This window comes from Platalea leucorodia (genome assembly GCF_965183815.1).
Source record: "Platalea leucorodia genome assembly, chromosome: 8".
NCBI lineage: Eukaryota > Metazoa > Chordata > Aves > Pelecaniformes > Threskiornithidae > Platalea > Platalea leucorodia.
Window position 1 is genome coordinate 23,646,131 of NC_138830.1, and position 24,911 is coordinate 23,671,041.

The 24,911-nt window shown below is 35.6% G+C and overlaps 1 protein-coding gene across 1 annotated transcript; it reads left to right on the top strand.

Annotated features, from left to right (window-relative positions):
* Positions 1–2,726: 2,726 nt before the first annotated feature.
* Positions 2,727–13,751, top strand: RBP2 (retinol binding protein 2; the record flags this gene model as incomplete). The annotated part of the gene is made up of 4 exons (XM_082319591.1): positions 2,727–2,799; positions 8,649–8,827; positions 11,922–12,023; positions 13,698–13,751. The coding sequence occupies 4 exons, from the start codon at positions 2,727–2,729 to the stop codon at positions 13,749–13,751; spliced, it is 408 nt and encodes a 135-aa protein (XP_082175717.1).
* Positions 13,752–24,911: the final 11,160 nt, after the last annotated feature.

Below are 24,911 nucleotides of genomic sequence, written 5' to 3' on the forward strand. Positions count from 1 at the left end.
CTATCAAGATACTGATTCGTAAACTGAAAATTCTCTTTGTGGACCTTAACACAGCACTCTGTAAAAGCTCATGAAGCATCACAGAACTCTGTCAAGTCAATATTTCATGTTTTATTAATTCCCTACTTAGCCAGTTCTTTGATTGGTTACATTTAGTGTCTGTAAACCTCCTAGTTGCATATTTACCTGAAAAGGCTCAAAGGAGCTATTTCAGGCTGATGGATAAACACATGCTTAGTGAATACCTAATATGGAGTTTATGTAATACACACACTGAAAAAAAAGTTATTTAAACAAATAATAATGGATGAGCAGAAACAAAGCATCATGGTGAAAACCTGTACAATTATATGGGTATGTTGTTAATTAATTATGGCCTTATATGTAACGGATGTTCTCATCTCATAATTACTTTCTCTGAATGTGCCTAGCTCTGCCTATCTACAGCAATAGAACTGTCTATTTCTTTATTAGTTCTTAATGGATGTTAATTGTTGATCATCACATGATACAGTTTCAGTCGCTTCTGCATCTTACCAAAATGACTGTTATATAGGAAGCAAACTACTTCAGAACTAAAATCAGTGAGCATATAAAATCTCTCACCATGAGCTTCTAGCATATGCTCTGATTTTAGAAGGTGATTGTAGACATTCAGTCTGATTCATTCCTCATAAATCCACCACTAGGCATTTGGAGATATAAGCTATAACTGAGTACCTGTTTATACATTGGACATCATCTCTTTAGTACACTGAAGGAGAGAATAACTTCCAGTTGAAAAAACAGTGTGATAATGCACTTAAAGATTATTATGCGTGTGCTCAAGGGAACTGATGTTGCTTACACAGCTGATTTTGAGTGGTTGTGAGCAGTCGGCTTGGGAATGATAACCTTTTCTTTTTCTTGTTTTTATAGAATCTTTTAGTACATACATAAAATGTATAAATAATAATAATGTATTTGTTGATGTTGATGCAATTTGGAGGCTAAGAAAGAAAGTACACAAAGATATGTAAAATCAAACCTATTGCATAAGTATTACATAATATCACTACAGAACAATGTTTTAAGCACAAAGATTTTCAAATTTCACTTTCAACATAACATCATTCATAGTGTTTCATCTAGAAATTCTTATAGTGGAAGCAAATACATAAATAGATGTGTTCAGCCCAATAAATTGTACTTGAAATGAGGCATATGTTTCAGAAAGCCACCCTCTGCCTATTTAAAGATTTCAAACAGCAATTACCAGTTTCCCTGGGTAAACTGGTCTATAGACAAACTATACCCTACAGTTAAGAATGCAGATATCTTCCTATGTGCATTCACATAGGAATTCACCCAACTTCAACTCTCTGTCATTGCAGTTGCTCAAGCCTTTGTCTGATGTCTGACTGAAAACCCTCTTAATATCTCCTGGAGGTATAGATTAAGATACTTCTTTTCCTTCTCGTAAATTAGCTCCTTAAGTATCATACTAAGGCATTTTAAGAACTCAGCTCCTAGAAACTCTTGGCTTTTTTTAGTTTTTTTCTTTTTTAATCCCTGTATAATTTTTCAGCACTTGTGGAATTCTACATTACATTTTAATAAAGTGAAAGCATACAGAAGACAACATAAGATCAGTAACTCTTCAATTTACTTATTTCTGAGTTGGAGTTCTAGACCTTAATACTTTTCTAGTAAAATTTTTAATAATATTCCCATAAAAAAGATGGGGGGGGGGGGGGGAAAGAAAAAAGAGAAAGAAAGAAACAAGAGAGAAAGAAAAGCGAGGAATTTTGGACTCCACATCGCTTCAGTTATTCTATCTGTAGAGCCATCTGTAAGTTATCTTGACTAATTAAAGCTAAAGAATTTAAAACCTTAACTTATATTAATTTGCTTTTAGCGCTTACTTTAAATTCTGATAAAGTTCTACTGCACATTCAAATTCTCCATTCAGACACATTCTGAATGTGCACAACTGAAATCTGTGCTTTTCCCCGCAACAATGTAACACTGCTGGATGAAAAATACCTTTCTAACACAAACTGCTATGTTTCAGAGTAATTAAAAAATAATCTTAGGGTAGGATTGATACTAATTATGATTGGTTTTTATTTACTTTACATTTGCTCAGCTTGCTGTTAAATTAAAACAGAAATATGAAAGTGCAGTTGGTATAAGTGCAGCTATTGGTATATAGATATTTTGAAAATCAAAGGAAAATAAAAATATTTTCAACAGAAATATTCCCTTTTCTGCCATGCCTTGCATTTGTTGCACATTCAAGACTTCCATCAATTTTAAATGGGAGTTCTGGGTGTGCCAGCTCTGTAAGACTGGTTCTTCACAGGGATATGTGACACACAGAAAGGAACTGAAAAAGAGAATTCACCTTGGAAACTTTAACTGGGTTGTACAATTTGCCACTGTGTTCAATATATTTCAAAGTTATCCCATAATAGCTAGTAGTTCTTTACAAAGGTCACTGTAAAATCATATCCTGTATTACTACATATTTCAGAAAGTGTTCCTTGTCTGCCAGCTGTTCAACTGAACTTTGTTAATGAAGGCGAAGTTTTCCAGGGTTATCACTCTGACCCTTAAACTGTATTATCTAGAAAACCATAAACCTTATTAAAAAAGATATGAAAAGGTTTATAAAACATTCTCTTAGCAGACCCTGTTTCCAGCCTCACCTTTTGATCTGAAGTTGGTTTTAAGCTCTTGCCACCATGCCTGCTGATTACAATGGGACGTGGGAAATGGAGACCAATGAAAACTTTGAAGGCTACATGGTTGCTTTAGGTAAATGAAAAAATATTAACTATGTAGACATAAAGAGAAAATGTTTCAATTATAAGTAAAATCCTTCTAAAAATTGATGTGACTTTCTGTAATGTCTGTTGTGGCATAAGGGTTTCTGCCAATCACATTAAAAATCAAGTAATTGTAATGTACTTATAATTGCAATGATCTAAGTATATAAGCAAAGGAAGACTTGTAGCCAAAGATATTAGCCTTTATTTAGATAAATGAAAAAACAGATACAGATGGAAAAAAAAAAATAGGCTTTCAGATAGAGAAGCTCTTTTTTACTCCTGGTATATACTTACTGTAACAGTCAGACCACAACCTGATTGGCTCTGTTAAAGAGGAATAGGATATTCTATATCGCTAAAGCAACAGTAGTGTTTAGTACTTAATTAGTGCTTTGAACTATTAGAAATTTTATGTACCAGTTGCATGGTAAAAGCAATAAAAGCCTTTAAAAGCATTTAAAGATAAATGGGCAGATATTTCTGACAATTTTTGTGCGAGTCATCCTTACACAGCAAGGAGACTTACTTAGGTCACAGGAGTTCTTAAACATATATTTACATGGTTAACTAAGCTTAATTTCACTTGGTTACGACCATCATCGATGACGACAATATGTTTATACATGCAAAAAGAGATGTTCTGCTCTTTAGGCAACTTTCATTTACTACTTTGTTAGCCTCTTTATCATTAGAGACCTGATAGCTACAGTTTGTCTATCCAACATATGGGATATTAAGGACACTCTTTGTAGATGCTAGAATACCAAAAGACTGCTAACTGAATGCAAGCAATATCCTTGATTCATATATCAAGATAAGTTTATGTTGTTTGTAGATTTATTTTTCCCCACACTGATAAGATTCAACTTTTGTAATGACTGGAGATAATTTTACGAGAGAAATGTCTTCTTTTGCTGCAACTATTATTTTCAATATAAATTGCCTTTCAAGTATTTTTGTTCTTGTAAAGGCATAAACTTTTTGCTCCAGGTCATTATGATTATGCAAGTAGTGTGCAGGAAATCCTTCCTCTACTTAGCTTCGCAGAGATGTAGATCCTTAATTTGCTGAAAAGACAAAACAATAGAAGACCTCAACATTTCTCAAGAATTTTTGCAGTACACTCTGGATTGGCATTGAAAGAACAGTTATCACCTTTCTGCCACTGCAGTAATACAGCTGCATTCGAAAAACCACAAAAAAATATAGGAGTTAGATTTATACATGCATGAGAAGTGTAATCTTTAGTGTCGGGAATCTTCTCCAGCTCTACTACATCACAGAAGAAGGGCATAAAGGACCGTTTTTTCCTTACCATACAAAATGTCTATAAAACTTCTACAAGAAAAGTAGTCATTAGAGTTGGCTAATTTAACCTAGAGTGGAGGAGTCTGTCTGGCTCTGAATCATAAATTGGCATGTGGCAAAAATCAAACCTGTATTTTATTTTTATGCTTACAATTGATAGTCCTCAGGGGCCCAACTGGGGCCATGCACTTCTCATTCCCAGATGTCTCATTGTTTTCTATCTAGTGGTCATTGATTTCTATCTATCTTCTGTTCAGCATTTGTTCTTCTTATTTCTCTGCCTTTCTACGGTAGCTGACACCACTGTAAGAGTGATGCTGATAAACAGGAGCTTTTTCAGTTCAAAGTACCTTGCACTTTTCATCAGAAGTCAAGATCAGACTTGTGGCTTCTCGTGCTTTGTTCAAACGGTATTGAGTCAAGTTAATGGAGATCTAGAACTTGTTTGCTCAGATTCCAAAATATTTACTTGTAAAGATGTAGATTATAAAAACAATTCAGTGGTTTGAAATCAATGAGTACACTGTATAGCTATCTTCCACAAGCTAAGAAAATGTATTTGTTAGGAAGAAGAGTCTAACACATGGAAGGTAATCAGGTAATTAAATCTAGCAATTTTCAAGTAATTCTCAATGTCTACACTACTGACTGACTTAGGGATTAACTACCACAAAATCCTTAACTGAGATGAAAAATTTGATGCTTTAACTGATTTTCGACTAGTTTTACTCTCATCAGAGAATCTTAACCCTAACTTATTTACCTATTCAGGTTGAATGAGAAGAAATACACATAAACACATAAAAATAAACTCTTATCATTATTCGATAACAATTGAAAATAGTTATAATTTCCTCAAAGCTTCAACTCTTTTAAGAGAGAAAGGCAAGTTTCACTACCCAGTTTTTAGCCTTTGCATTTATGAAGAAGAGCTCAATAACTGTAGGGAAGTCTGTAAATACTATACACATACACCTGCAAGGTACAAAAAAATTCATTTTTAAAAAATAAGAATGGTTAAGCCAATATCATGAATTTCAGGAGAAAGATACACAGTAACTGAAGTGATTTGACTGCCAGGGTTTGACAGTTATGCATAAAGAATAATTACTACTTTATATGCAACTGAAATGTGATTTCAGCATTCAATACGCCAACTGCAAGTGAGCCATGGGGCCTGTTGGTCTGGATGATACTTAAGTCAACTCCTAGTTGTCACAAATTGACTATTCCAGGACGTCTTCATCTACCTCAGGCTTCTCTCACTGCCTGCCTCAGCTTCTGGTCTTACCTACAATTCTTGCTTCTAGCCCAGTTCTCTCTGCTTTGGGTCTGATTCAGTCCTGTCTCAGCTCTTTCTTTGCTCCAAGACCTGACTTATTTTTGTGGGGTGTTACTCTAACCACTAATCATGATGGTCATCCTGCTCTAGTTCTGCCTTGCTTTGTAGTGATAAATTTCATCATATTTGAGAACTCTCTTTTGATGATTATCTTGATAAAGATCTCTTTGCTTTTTAGGTTTATTCCTTCCTTATTTTTTAGGATGCAAATTAAACACTTGTGGTGTGCATATTTGCTTTCCAAAAGGATTTGTAATTATGGTGATATCTTTTACTTTGGTTGTAGTGGCCATCTCATTATTGTTCCTTTCTTCCCTTCCAGGGTATCATTGGATGAGAGTCTTGTACTGCTTATTTCAGTTGAGCTATAACATTTCACTTGCGTTTGTCTTAAAATTCAGGAAAAAATGACAGGGAAAAGGATACCAGCTGCTAATAACATGCATTTCTTTGAATTTTAATTTACCCACTGTAGAATTTAAACTGTGATCCACTGTAGAATTTAAACTGTGATTTTCACTCAAATTCAGTAATAATTTAATGTCTAACTGTCATAATACAAATATTAATTACATCAGCTTTAAACTAAACTTTACTAATTATCATCCTTATATTCTAATCCTTTTATAATAAGTAATCCATTTTCCAATTTTATAATTCTTTTTATACCATATATGCTAGCATGAGCTGGTCTACAGCAGTTCCTCATTGCATCTCAGTGGCATCCTTAGAACCATTTCAGTCAGTGGATAAATTATGACTTTATTATTATTAAATCAAGTGGATTTTTGATCCCTTTCTGATCTTATATATCCCAGCAGAAATGGGGAGAAAAATGGATGGATGCAGCCTACAATGGGTTCTGGACTACAGGCATCCAATACTGGGAAGACTGCTTAAAAAGAGATAGTAACAGTTCATGACTATAAAAGAACTTCACTCACTCAATAGCCTGAAACAAAGCAAGAGGAAGAATGCGTTAGAATAAGGAATGCAATATAGATGTATTTTTCCTGGGAGATACTTCGATTCATTGCCTACCCTGGGCAGACTGTACTGGAGTGGTACTCACTGAACTTTCTGATAAAATTTTCAAACTACTTTCCAAATAAGAATGCCAGCAACTGGTTGGGATGAAGGAGCTATTTGCACCAGTTGTCTGGATCTGGCCTTTCATAAGTACATCGTGATTTTTTTGTGTATACAGGCATATATATACTGTAAGTTATACTAATCAAAAACTGCCAATGAATTAGCAAAAAAAAAACAACACCAAAACCAATGCGAAGATGCATATGGCTATAGGTGATTCTCAGATTGGACAGAAATTACGTGGAAAGGGTGAAAAGATATTCTTCGTCTCTGTTTCTCACAATTTTACATGTGGTTGATATTTTAAGTATTAAAGTGCTCAGGTTCAAAGCACACCGAGATTTTTTTTTTTTTTAAAATTCATCCATCCTTTTAATTAATGTATACGCATTTCTAAACTTTAATTAAAGAATAGTTTTGCCCTTTAAGCCAGAAACTTTGATTTTCTCATAAACATGTTACAAAGTATTTTAACCTACTATAATAGAACAATATATCATTTTTATTGCTTGTATTGTTCAAAATGCAGTTATGAAAACCATGCTTTAATAAAACCTCCCCTGATTTTTCTCCAGGAGCTACAAGACTAATATATTAGTCAGAAGCAGCATTTCTTTAGAAGTCTAGACTTTTTTTTTCCTCAGAGAGAACTAAATTTTATGTTACCTGGCTATAAATCAGACCCAGAGATACCACAGCAGATAAAATATACTCAAGAAGTCTTGAATATAAATACTGAACAAGAACATTATTCTCCATGTTAAAAAGTCACAATTTTTTTCAAGCCAATCCTCTTAATCAACTCGATTAGTACTTCACAAGTAGTATAATGAATCTACCAAAAGAAAAAGGGCTCCATTAGTATGTGGTATTGCTGAGATGACAATGATTAACTCACATGCGAAACCACTAAAGGTTGGCTAACAAACCAAAACCATTTTTCAATCTTTTGCAGGAGCATGTGAGATTATTTCATTTGCATATAGCACCATAATAAGATTCACTGCCAGCTGGTCAGAAATATTTATTGCAGATGGTAATGCAGTTGGCATTAGGTGGATTGTCTGGGGCAAACTGTCATCATGGTAATATATATTCTCCTTTTGGTAACTTTCAATGCATTCAGTTGCAAGCAGTTGTTTACATTATAATGTTAGTCTTCATCATGAACAGAATAAGGATGTTAAGGAGATCAGTACTGCATAAAATGTTGAGAGAATATTAAACAGGAACTGTCAAATGCTGTAGTTTGATACCTTTTTGACTTGACTTTGAATTTGTCTCCCTTTAACTTCGAAACTACAATTTATTTATGTGTCTGTTGTCTAACAATAATGGATAAGTCAGGCTTTTATTTGATTGTTTCTTTTTTATTTATTAGTATAATTTAAATTATTTTTAAAAATTAATTAATTAACCTCTTGTACACTCCCACAGACTATAGGTTCATCATAAAAGTAACATGCCAATATCCCCTTGATTACATACTTCTTCTAACATGCTTATTTTCTGAAAAGGAACATTATTCTGAGATCCTTCTTTTGGAGGTGGCCAACATTTGTAACCCTGCAGGACACATACCAGTACCCTCATATGCCTAAAAGAGCTACATGATTTACACTGCATGCTTAGGATAGGGAATGGCTCCCAGGCATAAGAATAGCACTCCTGGCATCCCACAGCTTCGTGTGTGAGTGAGGCCAAAAAGGCAATGTCAGTCTTAATAGCCCCCGTTGTTTCACATTCTGAAGAAAAACTGGAGATTTGGGTGATTTAACATGCCAGCATCTGTTCATTACTGGTTGTATGTTGTAGCTCTGCTCACAACATTCCCACAGATATCCTGTTAATAAATAAATTTATAATCAGTGGCAGATCCTCAAATTAAAAGTCTATTTGCAAACACAAGATTATTTTTATTTGAAATGATCTTTTTCTCTCCAACATGTTGGAGGTAAATGCATGATTTGTGGAACTATGTTCCACATAAAATGGCTTTTTTTATTATGTGTGAACATAAGTGCTGTGGTTTTTTATTTTTGGTAACAAATATTGGAATTTTCATCATGATACTCTCTTCTGGTTTTTGGCAGATATTGATTTTGCGACTCGTAAGATTGCAAAACACTTGAAACAAACAAAGGAGATTATTCAAGATGGAGATAATTTTAAAACAAAAACACTCAGTACTTTCAGAAACTATGACCTGAATTACACTGTGGGAGTGGAGTTTGAAGAACATACCAAAGGACTGGATAACCGAGTGGTAAAGGTAAAAATTTGGTACCTGTTATCTGTTTACACTACAGTCAGCACCAAGAGTGAGAAGTTCCAAAGATCAGCTGAATACATGGGGAAAAAAAAAAAACAAAACCAAAACAAAAACCAAACAATATTTTACAGACATCAGAGGATTTTTATAAAGTAGAAATAATTGGCATCTTGAGACAGTTTTCTTTCCTGCTACAAGCACTTATTATAAATGCAAATCAGGATGGTTAATCATCAGATACATGAGGACAATCATTAATTACATGTTTTTCTAGTAGGGGATTTTTCCAGCTTTTCTATGATACACCTTTACGTATTCAGAAAGTAGCAAAACTGTATTTTTACCTATGTATCTTCCTTACTGAAACTGTAAATTCATCCCTTTGAATTTAGGACTTTCTCTGTGTCAATATAAATTTTCAGTTCTGAATGGCTAGGTTCACACTGTATTTTTAATCTGAGCCTGCTCAGCCTCAGTTGGACAGTTTAACTGTCGGACACTGTTAAAAATAATCCTGCACTCAGCTATTAACCTTAAGGGAGCTTTGGGAAGGGACAAGAAAAAAATGTGAGCCAAAGCTACCACTGATACGGGTGGCAGGCCTACTGGCAGTGGTAGACAGGCAAGGAGACCCAGCAGTGCATGCCTTAATATCTTTAGGCTTATAGGACCAACCTGAGCTCAAAATTCCCCTAGGGAACTGTGGGCATATCTTCAGATACCTTTCAGTGAGATACGGGGACAAGTAACATTTAGATCAAGGACCATATTGTGTGTTAGCCCACGCCCTACCTCCTATGACAGAGTCAACTGAGGCATTCAAACAAGACTGTATCAGGGAAGTCAGTGAGGAAAAGAATACATATGAGCACTAACTAAATTCACTTAGTGAATTCAGCTTCATGTTTCTGTATCAATACTGCTTCTGATTTACTCTCTTCTCACCCCTAAAACAGTTAAGCAAGATTTTCAAAGGTAGAAAGGCCAGCAGATCTTAAATTTCCATTAACTGGCCCCTTCAGAGTCTTGCTAATCTTGCATCACCTGCCTGTCTTTGTCATCATTCACTGAATCTAGCCATATCAATTCTTCTGCCAATTACCAGTTTTATTCTTCCACTCAGCTCTCAGTTCTCTTGCTCTTCTCCAAACCATACGCTGTCATTTCCATCAGTATCTTCTCAATAAACAAGCTTTCAAAATTTGTTGCCAAACTCTGAGAAGCTGAGATCAAAGCTCACTGTCAACAAGACCTGTTTTGTTTTGGCAATTGCCACAGGAATTCGGCAGCATAAAGGACATGTTTCCATTTGAATTCATCATCCTTCACTGGAGTGGCACAAATTTAACAGAAGACATTGTTTATTCACTATGGATCACTTTTCATTCTCAAACTAACTTTGTGCAGTGTAATTCCTAGGACTTCTTCCAAATTATTTCTCATTCACAGCACTGCAAGCCATCAAATAACAAGACCTATTTTTTTCCAATATCCTGAATAATCCTGTCTCTAAATTTTCTTCCTATCCCTTTTTTTCAGTGAGCACTGGGTGGGACATATTCCTGTGACAGAATTCATGCTTTAAAACATCGCTCCCACATCTCTTCAGATCACTTGAAGGCATTACTAAGGATCTAAGGACTCATTAGTTACATCACTCCTTAAATCCATAAACTACTGCTCCTCTAGTGCTCTTCACCACTATCAAAGCCATTGCCTTTCTGTGCAAAATCATTTCACTTGCTGACTCTCCTCTTCGTTATCAATTATTTGAAAGGAAGGAAGGAAACACACATTGTACAATTATAACTCTACCTGGTTTAATCATTTTTGCCTAATATTCTTTTCCAAACAAGTTATATTATTTGTTTCTAACACAAGGAGAAGGAAAAAGGAAGCACGTCATGCCATTATTCTCTGGACTGCTCTAAAAGAATTTTCCGGTCATTTTATTAACAAAACAATGCCTCAAACACATTGAAGTTAGATGAAGGTAATAAAACTGCTAGGCAACATTTAAATGTAAAGAGGGCATAGATAATTTAAAGAGCATATATCTTAAAAATTCCATAAATAAGAAAGAAGTTAACTGAAATGTTTTGTCTCATTATTAATAGAAAGCTCCCTCATAAGAGAAATAAATCATCCAGTGCTGAATTAAAAAATTAATTAAGCTCCCAATAGTCTTGGAGCTTTTTAATAACCGAACTTCCACTGACTGTAACTGGTCTCTGATGAGGATTTGCCTATGATACATGGTTAAATGTCTCCCTAAAGTACAATGGTTCAAATCTAGAACAATTCAAACAAAGTTGCTTTGAATGTACTCTCGTGTATCTGCGTAGAGAACTTAGCCTGTAAAGACAACTCTTCCTTACAGATATGGTCATCCTGCTTCTGGACAAGAATCAGCATATCCAATACCCTGTTTATTAGCAATAGACTTCTGAATCACACCACATCATGAAATGGTTGAGGATGGAAGGGACCTTTTGAGATCACCTAGTCCAACCCCTCTGCTCAAGCAGGGTCAGCTAGAGCACATTGTCCAGCTCATGATCATCTCTCCTTAAAGGTCTTTTGTGAAAGTGCATGAAAATACATAAATAAATGTATTGTATGAGATGATATTAACATACACTTCCTCTTGTTATTTTATGCAGAGCTAGAAAAGGTGTTAGCACGGCACTAGTTGGTATAAGCCCCCAGGTCTTCACTCATGAAACCTTATAATCTTTTTATTAATGGCTTTAAACAGCAACAAAAGAAAAATACAATTTGCATATGTTGCACAAGTATCTGTTAATTCACTCGGCAATTCACTAGTTAGTATGAACACTTTATATTCGTGTATGTGAAGAAATACATGGAAATGACAACCAAGCACTGTAAAAGCTTCACATCAAAACACTGTTGTCATTTTGAATACATTCGGGTTTTGGTTGAATGATTGATTTGGGGTTTTTTTAGGAGGAAGATGGGGAATAGTAGGAAGCAACTGTAATTGCATTTTCTTGTTGTTTTATTGAGATTATTTTCGTGTATTCATAAACTTCTTGTTAACAAATCTGAGTTAATTATCTGATTCACGCAGACACTAGTGACCTGGGATGGTGACAAACTGGTATGTGTTCAGAAAGGTGAAAAGAAAAACAGGGGCTGGAAGCACTGGATTGAAGGAGACATACTGCATCTGGTAAGGGCTGCTATACAGATACATAGCACATAACTGAGACTGCAACAAAGTATGGTTTTCCATTTCGAAGGGTTTGTTATTTGTTCTGGTTAGAATGGTCTTTATTTAGACAGCTCTGATCTCTGAACTCTAAGGAAATCCCCCCTCTGCTACAACTCAGGAATGCTCAATTTCTTTTCACCTGCTCCCAATTTCTTTCCACCTGCTCCCAATTAAGTCATAACCCTGCAGTGGTTTTTTTGCTCCAGTCCACTGCCCTCCAGCTATTAACGCTTCTTGTTACATTGCACCTCTATCATCTCGTTCTTATATAATCACTGGTAGGAAAAAAAAAATGTATGGGACAGATTGCAAGAAAAATATTATTTCTTGTTCTGAAAGAAGCACTATGAAATTTTAGCATACTCTGCTGTAATACAGATCAGAAAACTCTGGATACTCAAGAGGATCCTGCAAACAACGTAGACTGCAATTATTTTTTGCCAGTACAATAAAAAAAGTCAAAACATTCATACATCTGAGTTAGTAAGCTGGAGCCCAAAGGTAAATGAGGTGAGTCCAAGAGAGGACAGAAGAGCCTGCGCAGGAAATAAGCAGGCAGTGAAGTCCAGAAAGATTTCTATAGATATAGATATTATACCTATATAATAGATATATAATAATAATGATTCCAGAGTTTCTTGGGAGAGCAGTCAAGAAACAGGCATGGTAATGTTGGATGGTGCAATAGGTGGGTGCAGAAAGATTATGGAGGAGAGCTCATTGTTCTGTCGCGGTTTGCAGCTATATATCTACTCCTTCACAAGTTTACCCTACAGATATTTGGTATGGCCAACCACATTGCCTCAAGTCTGTATGCTTGAAAGGTCAAAGTAATGAATTAAAACCCACTATCTGCCACCTAACTAAAAGCCAACTGTCCAGTATGCTTTTTCAACTCTATTTTAACACATATTCAAAAACTGACGTAGCAAAGGTTCTATATGCTGGCACCATGATTCAGGCTAAGACTGATGGAAACAGAGAGACCAAGTAGATTCTTACAACAGTCTTCAGAAACTCTATTGCGGGTTTGGCCGATTACTGGCCAAAAAGCCAGCTTGAGCTCACTTCAGTGTCTTATTTGGCACAGGAATGCTGGCTAATCAGGAGACTAACCAAACTGACTCCATTGCAATGTGCAGGTGTGGCAACCTTTAAGAGGTCAGCTGCAACACTGGGCAAAAACGGTGTATTGTTCTGGCCCCTGAAAAATGGCTGGGTGCATCTCTGAAGCAAATGTCCTCATCTTTTTAAAGCATCCTCCATTTTTTTTTTAATTTTCTTGTTTCATTGCTTCTCATGAATTATGAGGTAACGTGAATTATAAACTATTACAGTATATTGTTTTAATAACAGAGCATGAAAAAGCCTTGCATTAAAGAGCAATTTTTATGCATTTTTCATGTTTATTCTTCTTACAGCTCAATTCAAGTGTCAAAATCTAATTACTGCAACATGTGGTGCATGCCTGCTGATCAGTTACATATAATACATTATTATTTCTGTTCTCTTTTTCATAAGCCTATCATCTTTTTAATGCAGTGGCTCAGTTGTAATTTCTGGTGGGATCTGCTGTGTATGCAAAATACAACTTGTACCACTATATACTTACTAATTGTTTTAATACTGTAGGAACTGACATGTGAAGACCAGGTGTGCCATCAGACATTTAAGAAGAAAAACTAAAATTGACCAGAAAACCACCCAGATCTTCACCACACTAATCTGCTGTTATGTTTTGTCTAAAAAGAGGAACCAAGCCAGATTTGCAATAATTCTTTGACACTGCTATGTGAATATATTTTATGCCTGTTTATAGAAACAAACACATTTTATAGAAATAACATCAGTTACAAACATCATAAATTCCTTTGCCTTTCAGTCTGGATTTAAATAAAAGTAATTGTCTTTCAAATAATGCTTTCCTACATCTTTGTAATCATTTCCAGAGGAGTGTCCTTTAGCAACAAGGCTGAAAATTAACAGTCACAATTATCTCAACCACAGTATATCTCTCCACAGTGCTGTAATATCATAGTATATTTGGATGACTGAGTAAAATTGGACATTCATTGGACTGTTTCTATTTAATTTAGTCCTGGATCACTAAGTCCACAGTTTCAGGCAACAGAATGGCTCACTGAACACGATACATGGCCTTTCACATCTAGGTTATTCATTTGAATTTGGCCCAGGTCTTATGCTGCTCATAGTTATCACCCGATAAATGTCTCCTGGCCTATGAGAAATGCTGTAGCTCCTTAATACAGTCCTAGTGTGGATCACTGACAATGCTCCTAACTTCCAGTTAGAACTGGCATCCTACTAATAAACCCAGTGGAGAAGTCTGCTGTTTGAAGCAAAATCTACGTTCAAGAGTTGCTCTGTGATGTGAAAACTAAGGCATACTTATGGCTATAAGAGGAAAACTGCAGAGTATACACAGACTGCATGTACCCTGTGCATAAGGAGTACCCAGCATGCTGCAGTCTTCACCTTGTACCTACCTTTCAGAGGCTTTAAAAAGAAAAGTAATTTCCATACAAGTCTTCTCAGTTTTATTTAGGGTTTTTCAAAAGAATTCATGTTCTTTGCTAAAGGCAAGTTTAAGTTAACCATGGATGGTGAGCACTACTTCAGTAGATGGAAATTGAAATTATTCAACAAAATGTGTGCACATGTTCCACAGAACTGAAGAAAGGCTTGTATGCCCAAAAGCTTATCTGTTTTTTTCCCTATTATATAAATTATTCTAATAAAATATACGGTCTTTTCTACAACCTTGCCTTGCAGATATATAGACTTTCACATAAACTTTATCACCATTTCAATTCCCTCTTGTCCATAGGTCCCCATCTTCTATTTAATACGGCAGGAGTGGAAATTCACTAAACAGATCAGTGGTAGGGAACTGGAGAAAAGATGTTGAAAAAAACTTTGCAGAAATGGAGGAACATATGCTTTCTCCCCATCCCCACCTGCTGCTTAGCCTACTCACTGTCAATAGCTCAGGATAGGAAAGGAGTGAGACAGTCTCCCAGCTGAAAACAAAGTTACATCTGCAAAAAACCAAATCTGGTTAATATGTCACTAATACTTACATGGCCATGGGCATATAAGTGTGTATGTAGGGATATTTTTATGAATTGGACTTTGCTGCTTCTGATAAAAGTTGACCTGGTATCAAACTTCCTGTGTACTTCAACTGAGCAATGCTCTAATGTTAGTTCGCATGGAAGAAACTGCACTCGGAATTGGTAAACTCATTTTTTCTTATTCAGCCCTGACCTGGGCTTTCCAATAAAAACATATTTAATTCCTATTTCTAAGTCTCTGGCAGTTACTAGGCTAAGAAGTAACACAGTTCATTAAGCTTTTAAAATACTATCAGAACAAAGTAATCACTAGGAGACAAAATGTGCATGTTTTAATCAGTGACATTTCTCATAGTTGGTTCTTGCCAGGAGTAAGCCTGCACAATGCAGGGCTTCACAACTTCACACCAAATCATAAAACAAGGGAAAATCTTTCATATATCACAAGGAACTATCATTAATTCACAAATTATGAGATTGAAGATGGAACGCTAGCATTCTTCAATTGATTTCTTATTATGCTTACTAGTTTTATCTAATGGATATGGTTGGGAAGTAAATGAAGCAGGCAATTGGGCACTTGAGTAGACTTTGATTAGGAGAAAACTGGATCTGACTCTATTTTTTTGCCAATTTTGGAAATGAAAATTCCAGACTTTTTAACAGGAAGTGAGAAAATGTGCAAGGTTTTTTACACTCCAAAACACTTTCTTCCTGCACATACTGATATGCAAGAACTTGCAGCATCCTTTACAACTGTATGCACAGAACTGGAGACAGAGTAGATATTCATTATGTTGCATTATAATTACTTCCAAAAGTATAGTTGTTTGTATCATATTTGTGATGTTAGGTTGGTCTCTAAGCTGTACAAAGTCCCTTATCTCCTTGTCAGCAGATTAAATACTTGCACTGGAGGAACGGACCTCGGTGGTAAATCAGAGAATGTTCATTCACATTTTTTCAGCCCTCGGGCATGCGATGCTGTCTCAGCTGTTTTGAAGGATTACCATTCGCATTGATTCTTTTCCTCGTAGAGAATGTTACTCAAATACAGCTAACAGGAAGGGAATTTACCAGCAACCTTCTGATCCAGAAAACAGAAAAGCCTGTACTATAACAGAAGCACTTCCTAGTGAGTACAGTACTAGGCAAAGAGTAGCTCTGCATTGGCTCTGCATTGAGCCAATTTTTCTCCCTAAAAGTCGACTAGCATTTTCTTATCAACTGTTAAAAGTAGAAAGTAACACTGCAGGCAAACGCTATAGAATAATGTTGTAAATGCTCCTAGCAATAATGTTCTGTGGCTAGTTCCTAAGATGCTATCTTTCTATTAAGCTCTGAAGGGTCACCTACGTACTATGTGCACAGAATGGCTTTCCAATTTTCCATGAATATCCTACACACTCTGCTGATTTGCTGCTTGTGAAAGATTTCTACTCCACTGCCATCTGGCAAAAATTCTGAGGTTTCTAAAACAGCCTTTACTTCAAGATCTGATGAAGACAAATAAAATTTCTCTAAAAAAAAGTTGTTTAATTACATTTATTTGTATTCTTTTTAAGCAAGGGTATATATTTTGCCTTAGTGGGGAGAGATTAATAGAAAGGACTTCTTTGGAAGGTTTTTCCCACTAGAACACATTCTTTTCAGGTTTAATTTGTGATTGATTTGAAGGGCAGAGGTTGCAGATATTTTAATTTCAGCTTGCTGATTACACTTGTTATGCAGATGGTGAAGATTAGAAAAAATCATTTTGTGAAAATGAGATTTAAAATAAAATTAACCAGACAAGCTTTTCAATAGTTGCAAAAATTTTGTCAGTTATTCTCTAAATATCACACTTGCTTTAATTATATCTCACACTGCAGTGCTTCAGTCATCATTAAATAGAAATGGGAATGCAATAGATAATAGTACATATTCCAGAGTTCTTAGAGGTGGAGGAATCCACGGAAAGATTAGGAGCTTTGCCTTATGTGACAGCAAACAGAGACGCCACTTGGCATAAGAACACAAACATGAAAGGCTGCTGCTAAAGGAATGAGGGCACACTATCATCCATACCCAAAGACAGGAAAAGAAAGATAGGACAAGAAGTAACAGAAATTGCAGCATGGACACTTCAGGTGGACATTAGGCAACACCTCTGCACTCAAAAGGTAATGAAGGACTGAAAGAGGCTGGCAGATAACCTTGTGGAGTCTCTATGGTCCAAGCATACTATCCACTTTCTTCCATCAGCAAATCAAGCTGAGTCTTTCATTGTACCTCTAGTAATAGTTGACAAAAAGACTGTCAGGAAGATCTCAAATATATTATATTCTTACCATTTTTATGAGAAAAAAAAATGTCCAAATAGAGTACCTGCAGTAAGAGAAAGGCTACAGCATAAACTCATGTTTACCAAGACCCAGAAACAAGCCTTAAGAACCATTGGAAATTCTCTTTCCATGTTTTCATGTTGCTATACTTTGGGTTCCTGCTGTTTTTAGTTTAGGTAACAGTCTGTCACAGAAGGGCTTTCTAAAAATCTGATAAACCCTTCACAAAGCCTTTTCTTGTAAACTTAGTTATGACTTCAGAATTAAACCATGGCATGAAAGTTAAATAGGACATCTCCCTGTGAAAGCTGCAAAGGGCATTCCTTTGAACTGCTTTTAATACGTAGAGCCCTTTGCTGCCTTTTGTCACTGCACCTGAAGCCAAGCATTTTCCTATAGTTTCTTAATTCTTTTTTTCTGTCACCTCTATTTAATTCACTTTTGGATTTATACATGTGCACCTTTACACACACATGTATTTACATTCGGGGGGGAGACGGGTTTGGTAGCCTCATTTATTAAGAAAATGAGGCCTAGGTGTCCACAATATTTGTTTGCCCACGCTCCCACAGCTTTTGAATCAGTTGCCTGGTGCAGATTGACCAACCAAATCTGACAAAGGATAAAGACTCTCTAAGATACAACAGTTCTACAATTTTATATGAAAATTAATGGCCAGATAGAATGCCTTCAGTAAAAGACAGGCTACAGGGTGAACTCATGTTTATCAAGTCCCAGAAAAATCACTTAGGATAAAAACACGATAAATGCCTGTAACCATGGAAAACCTTCAGCTGGAGTTCATATCTCAATGCCAATGAATTCAACCATGAGATAAAATCCATAGGAAACCAAGCTTCAGTAGTTCTGCTGCTCACAGTAGTACTTGTTTTATTGACTACCCTATAACAGTTAATATTTTTGCTACTTACTCAATTCTCTGATTTATCTTTTCCTGGCTATCTATCTCTAGTATCTGATCACTTGTTTTTTTCAAAATTTGTTCATCTCTTCCTACACGTGTGTAGGGAAAAAGAACTTTAATAACTAAAGAATAAGTACATGTTTTTCCTGGAGGTGCCCTAAAGTCAAAGATTACTTAAATTTTCTCACGGCCAGACTAAAGCAATGGTCTTCCAACATGCCATCCGATGCAGTAGTCCTAAAACCCAACTGAATACTTTAGTATGTCTTTTCAACACATATTGATTCATTGACTGAAAAATACCATACTCCATGGTCATACATTCTAGCTTGATCAGAGAAAGGCTATTGAGCCTTTGTCACAAAAGCATGTAAAGTCTTACTAAAATTCAGATGGCATGACAAGTGAGCCAACAGTATATTCTCAAAATATGTAATTTTATCTCTTCTTTACACCTTTTTAATTAAATGTCAACTTTTGAAATAATTGTAAGGGCCTCTAACTGTAATTGGAGATGGTTTTGCAAGTAGTTCTACTTAAGTCAGAGCAATTCTGTGGAGTCATTTATTCCATTCAGCCAGATCAGATCCTGAGTCAGGTCATACACATCTACTGATAACACAGACTATAGACTCTGACACTGCAGAATTTAATGCATTCGAACTACCAGAGACAGAAAAATGTGTATTACTATTCACTGTTATTGAGATCTGCTACAAAGTCTCAACAACAAAAGAATGCAACAAACTTCCCGAATGTTTAGGAACAAGGTTTTAAGTTAAACATTCACTAAGATGTTCAAAACATGCAACTAAAAATAAAAGCATGTGACATACGGCATTTTTTTCTGTCATATCAAACAAATATTTGAGAATTTACATTTATTTATATAGATATATATCACATTGTATTTTTTTAAATAAATCACCAACAACTTAATCTAAATTAGACTTTCATTTTCTAAACATTTTTGAGAAGCCAATATCAGTAAAATAGTCAGGAATAACACCTGGAAGATGAGCTTTACTGGTTAGAGGATTAAGGCAGAGTTGAATGGCTCCCTTTGTAAAATAACAGCCTTGGTTCTCTAAAAACACAGATTGCTGTTTGCTACTAATGGGTGCCTTGAGTAGCATTGCAGCAAATTGCTTTCCTTGATGGCATAAACTGAATACACAGAAAACACGAACACTTAGTTAAAATGTTAGCACATCAAAAGTCACTAAAGGAAAATAACTGTTTTCCAGAGAAGGGCTTTGTATGATCATAATTGAACTATTTCTGTTTTAGTGAACTTGTGCCATTTAAAACGGGAAGCAGAACCAGACTTTCTACTGCCATGCTGATTGCATAGTCATTCTGCAGCAGAGCAAAATGAACGTTGACTGTGACTAAATCACAATGGCAGGAATAAATTAACTGGTGGCCATTAGGCTGCAGGATCCAGTGTGGTCCCCAATGGAAGTCTAGACAGCTCCAGCCCTTGCCCCAGTTTGGACTTCCAGATAGAACATCTGCTCACAGCAATAGGGTTATCAGACTGACTTTGTTACACCTCTTCCTACCTGACTCACCTCACTTAGCTTGTATTGTACCTGTACTATGAGATTCTACAGGGGCAATGCAGTACTACAAGAGGATAATATTTATCAGGAGATGATCTCATACCAGCTGGTTGAACTCTTTCCATGGAACAAGTTAACTCAAACGAACTGCAGAATATATTTTAGTATAGTAGTTTAAACCTCTGTAATGTTCCACTGACACAGCATGAAGTGCAAGGCAATGAAGATTCTGGCCCTTGAGCTCAGACTTGGGTTTACAGGTTTTCATAATGTTTTTTCATAAGGATAAATCTCTATATTCTGTTGATACAGTTTATGTTTGTCTTTTGTTTCAAAGAAGAAAGTCAATCCTTCCCAAAGTCATAAATAAAGAAAAAAAAATCTGTTTGGCTTACTGTAGATCTCACTATAAACAAACTATAAGCAAGGCTGTGCATGAAAACACTATAATAACTTCTCAGATATGTGTTTTTATTTATAAAGTACATGACAGAACTCTGTAGCTGCCCTAGTGCAAGTAATTTAAATAAAATGAGACCTAGAACATATTAGGAATCTTCCAATGAAAAGCAGAACATATTTTGGCACCTTGGAATAGGGTTAAAAAAGGCCCAAATAATCCACCTGTCACTGCAGGTTTGTTTCCTAATGGAAGTAGACACAGATTAAAATTCTTTCATAGAATAAAACAGTATCACTCTATTGGATATAGCAATAGTGCAACAACTTCTGTAAAAATCTGGGCCTGCAAAATATTTAAAAAGTCTGTAGTCCTTTGCCTCAATTACCAGTAGTAGTAACAATCAGGACTTCTAAATATATACACTCTGGATATAGTTCTGCAGTCACATCTGTATACAGATTCACGCAGAACACTCAGTTTCACCTTAAGCAGTTTACGGTCCAAATCACTTTCTTAAATATTAGATCAATGCTAGAACATTTGAGCTGCATGTTTTAGTTGTTTTCTGGATTCCACTTGGACTAAAGAACAAAATGTGGAAACATTTCAATCAATTGGTCTCAGATTGTTAAAAGACTACAACTTCTCCTTCTTTCCTGACCACTCCATTAGGTTTTGGTAATGAAAACCATTACTACTCCTACCCTTTCCTGTCAGCTGCATCAGCAGTAATTAACCTCCACTGACTGAAGAGCATAAAGGTAGCCTGGTGCTTTTATCACCATTTTTTCCCCTGCATTATAATGATTATGTATCAAAAAAGATGCCAGAGAACATCTTTAGGTAGGAGAGGATCCAGTCTGAGAACTTCTATATCTAGTTCAATGCCAGGTCTTATTATCTGGCAGTATTAATTAGAGAGGGAAAAATAAATAAATCTTGGTTTATGTAGCTGTCCTTAATGTATAAGATTGTAACTACGTCACTGTATGATGAAATGAGCTGCAAAGTACAACATGCCTGTCCTATCTAGTGCATGATATAGGTAAGTTTTCTTAGATACTTAATACTAGTATGCTCCATGGCTCTTTATGAAGTTGCTTGAAGCCACAAAAGAATTTGCAGCATCTTCTCTGAAGACAAATGTTTTAGTGATTATTTTTTAGAAGAGAATTTATATAATGATATTTTTAATAAAATGAGTAATACAAGAAGCATATAGTCTTTTCTATACTGTCATCATCAGCATAGAAAAATTTCCTCAAAAGTTTGGTCTACACTGGAAAGCCTTGTTGCCAGAAACCTCCTTTTGTCACTAAAAGTATAAATACAAATCTGATGTAAGCTAGTAAAGCCCAATTTTTGTCTTGTCCAAATCAGATCTACTTTCCCAAACAACAGAATTCTCTCAGCCGACATACAGTCACCAGAGATACTGCTGACAAAATAACACTGGGTCCCAGTGTTCATTTACATAAGCTCCCAGCTTCTATTTGCAGTCAGAGGCAGTCTTCTGAGTCCCATCTCTGAGAAACCCCTCAAACAACTGCATCACTAATTTCTGTTACATTTAACATACAATATTCACCAGTTGTCATGAAACAGTTCACATAAAAAATCAGATAGCATTTTTGTTAAAGTCTATTTTTAAATAATTTAAAAGTTTCAAACAGTGGATAGCATCTCTTCCAGTTACAAACCCATCTAATGAGGCTGGATTTTGTCAGCAAAACAGCCAAGTATGCATAGGAACAAAGCAATGTCCTATCATACAAGATCTGTTACAGTAAGTTTTTTGTAAAGGGTGGCCTAGTGCAGAAAATAGTTCCTGTTGGTCAACTCGATGCCAGGAACTGCTCACATGCAACCGTCCACCTGCAAACATCTACATCGAAGTACTGCTTAACCAAAAATGAAGAAATTCCCCATCTCTCATTGAAAGGGAGGCTGTTGTGATTTTCCTTAGATTAATGGCAAGAAACTGCCACATAGAAACATGCACGCAGTTTACTGTGGAGCAGCTGACCCATGCTAATTTGTTATACTATGGTAACCTGCTTGTGTAATCCAGACTACAGACCTGAAGTTTATTAGCACAGACACTAACGAATGAGGAGTAGGAACTACAATGCTTACCTTCATCTGTGGTTAAACACAAGATCTCAGTCTCTCTCTAGCCTGGTCCACACAGGAATTATTTGTGGATATAAACATGTCAGTACCAGGATCAGTGATAATTTTTACAAATGTACGAGTGCATATTATAAAATGGATACAGTTATGCCAGTATTAAAATGCTTTACAGAAATATAGTTTATTTTCCCTTGCCCTCCTGGTAAGGAAAAACGTGCACCAAATGAAACACATTTACACAAGCGTTTATCCACACATGCTAAATGTTTGTGTTTATCCACACATGCTAAATAGGTGGTGTAAAGGACACTATCCTGACCTGCTTCTACTTTTAAGTTACAGTTGTGAAGCAGAGGGACATGAAAAAAAGAAAAAAAAAATGTATGAAGAAAAACTATTTTTAAAAGGGGTTTTGTCCAAGACAAATAAATTATCAGTATAACAGAAGAAGAAAATCAATGATAAAAACCAAAACCAAAACCAAAACAGGCTGGAGTTAAAAGCATCAGTGAAAACTGAAATAATTTTATTTACTTCAGTGGAAGCCCTTCAAAATTACCGTTTAAAAATATATGAAAAGCATTCTTTCCCAGCGGGATTTACTTAAGTAACAAGAAAAAAAGAAAATAAGATTAACAGAATTAAGGCGTCATCTAGTGGCTAATCTTTTAAACACACAGTTAAGGGGGCATCCTGCGGTTGTATTATCTGTTTCCTGTCCTCTTCACAGACTTAAAACAAAAAATACTGTCATTATTTTAATTTTAGATCTCCATAGTAAACTGAATAACATTCTTATATTTTTTTAAGAACAGAACTATTAAGACAATGTGTGTAGTCTAAACCACATCACAACTTTACAAGCGCTTTTACTTTGAAGGGATTAAATTCCAACTACATACTAGCTACATACTATTAAAATTCATCAGCTTTAATTTTAGATAGCCATATAAAAATAGTACATATCCATTTTTGATAGGAGAATTCAATGTGCCTCTTCATAAAGGATATAAAACCATGTGTAGGTGATTGATAGTTATTATTACTAATTGGAGGGAGGGAGGAAGTTGACTATGTATTAGAGAATGGTAGCATTTTCAAGAATAGCAGCATTAGAGGAGTTGGACCAGAAACATCTAGGATTAAATGCCTAAACTTTTTTAGCTTGAACTAAGATTTTATATTGATCCTCACTCATCAACAGATTACATACTTCATCTTTGAGAGTGAATTTGTCTAGAAGATCTGAATGCTGCAAGTCCTGTGTCAGGTTCCATTTACGTAATATATTGACAAAAGACTGAAAAGAGACATTCAAAGCTAAAAGCATTAATTGCTACAGTCTGAGTTTAAAAATTCAAATGTTGGACAGGGATGGTTGTGATAACTTGCTGTCTTCAGACTAGATGAAGAGGGTACGTAGCACACGCTGTTACTATTGAATTACATATATGACTGTATCTCTGAAAAATCTAATGATTCAGGTTCTACTAGAAATGGGAAAACAAAAGAAACAGAGCTTGTATAGGACTTGTATATATAAATACATTGTTACATTTGCCTCTGGCAATATGTTATTTATGGGTGATTATTATAAAAGAGCAAGGATAAAATCTAATATAGCTTTCATCACTGCCTGCTCTCCTACATAAATAACTTGTCACTGTGTCATTGTGAAGAGAAAGCTTCAAATACAAAGACATACATTCACTGCTACAGAAAAGCCATACAATTCTGTGATTGCTAATTGTTTGAACTACAATGAAAACTGAGAAACCATGTAACTATGCAGCTCAAATCACAAAGATAGATAGAATGCTTTTAACCTTTCAAAAAACACCCCTACATATTACAACAACTGAAAACAAATTTTAAAAATACGAATAAATTTTAAAAAAAAGCCCCAAACCTGTTGACAGAGCCACTTTCCATTTTTCAGGCATATCTTGAGAGAATGGTTCTGGATCACAGACACATTTTGGGTTTCTAAAACCTTCTTCTGACACCCTGCATAAATTAGCCTGACCTGAAAACAAAACTTAGCAGCAGGGTTTTGGTTTTATGTGCCTCGCACATCACAAGCCTGAGCTGCATTTCAGCCTGTGGTGAAACAACTGCTATCAAACTATAAAACAAGAGACTGCTCATAGCAGAGCATTAGGTCGTGCAGGATGAGTGCCTAAGCAGTAGGATCTTAGTAACAAGAGTGACAGCTACTCTTTAACCTCAATTTCCTTCCCTTTGCTTGTTGAGAAAATATGCAACTGAAAGATACTGTCTTATATCACTGCAGTCCCATAAAAGTAGTTTTAACATCATTACTGTTTCTTTGAAACAGATCCTAATGTAGAATATTTAGATACTAATACAGCTCAGTTCATTTTAACTAAATAAATGTGCT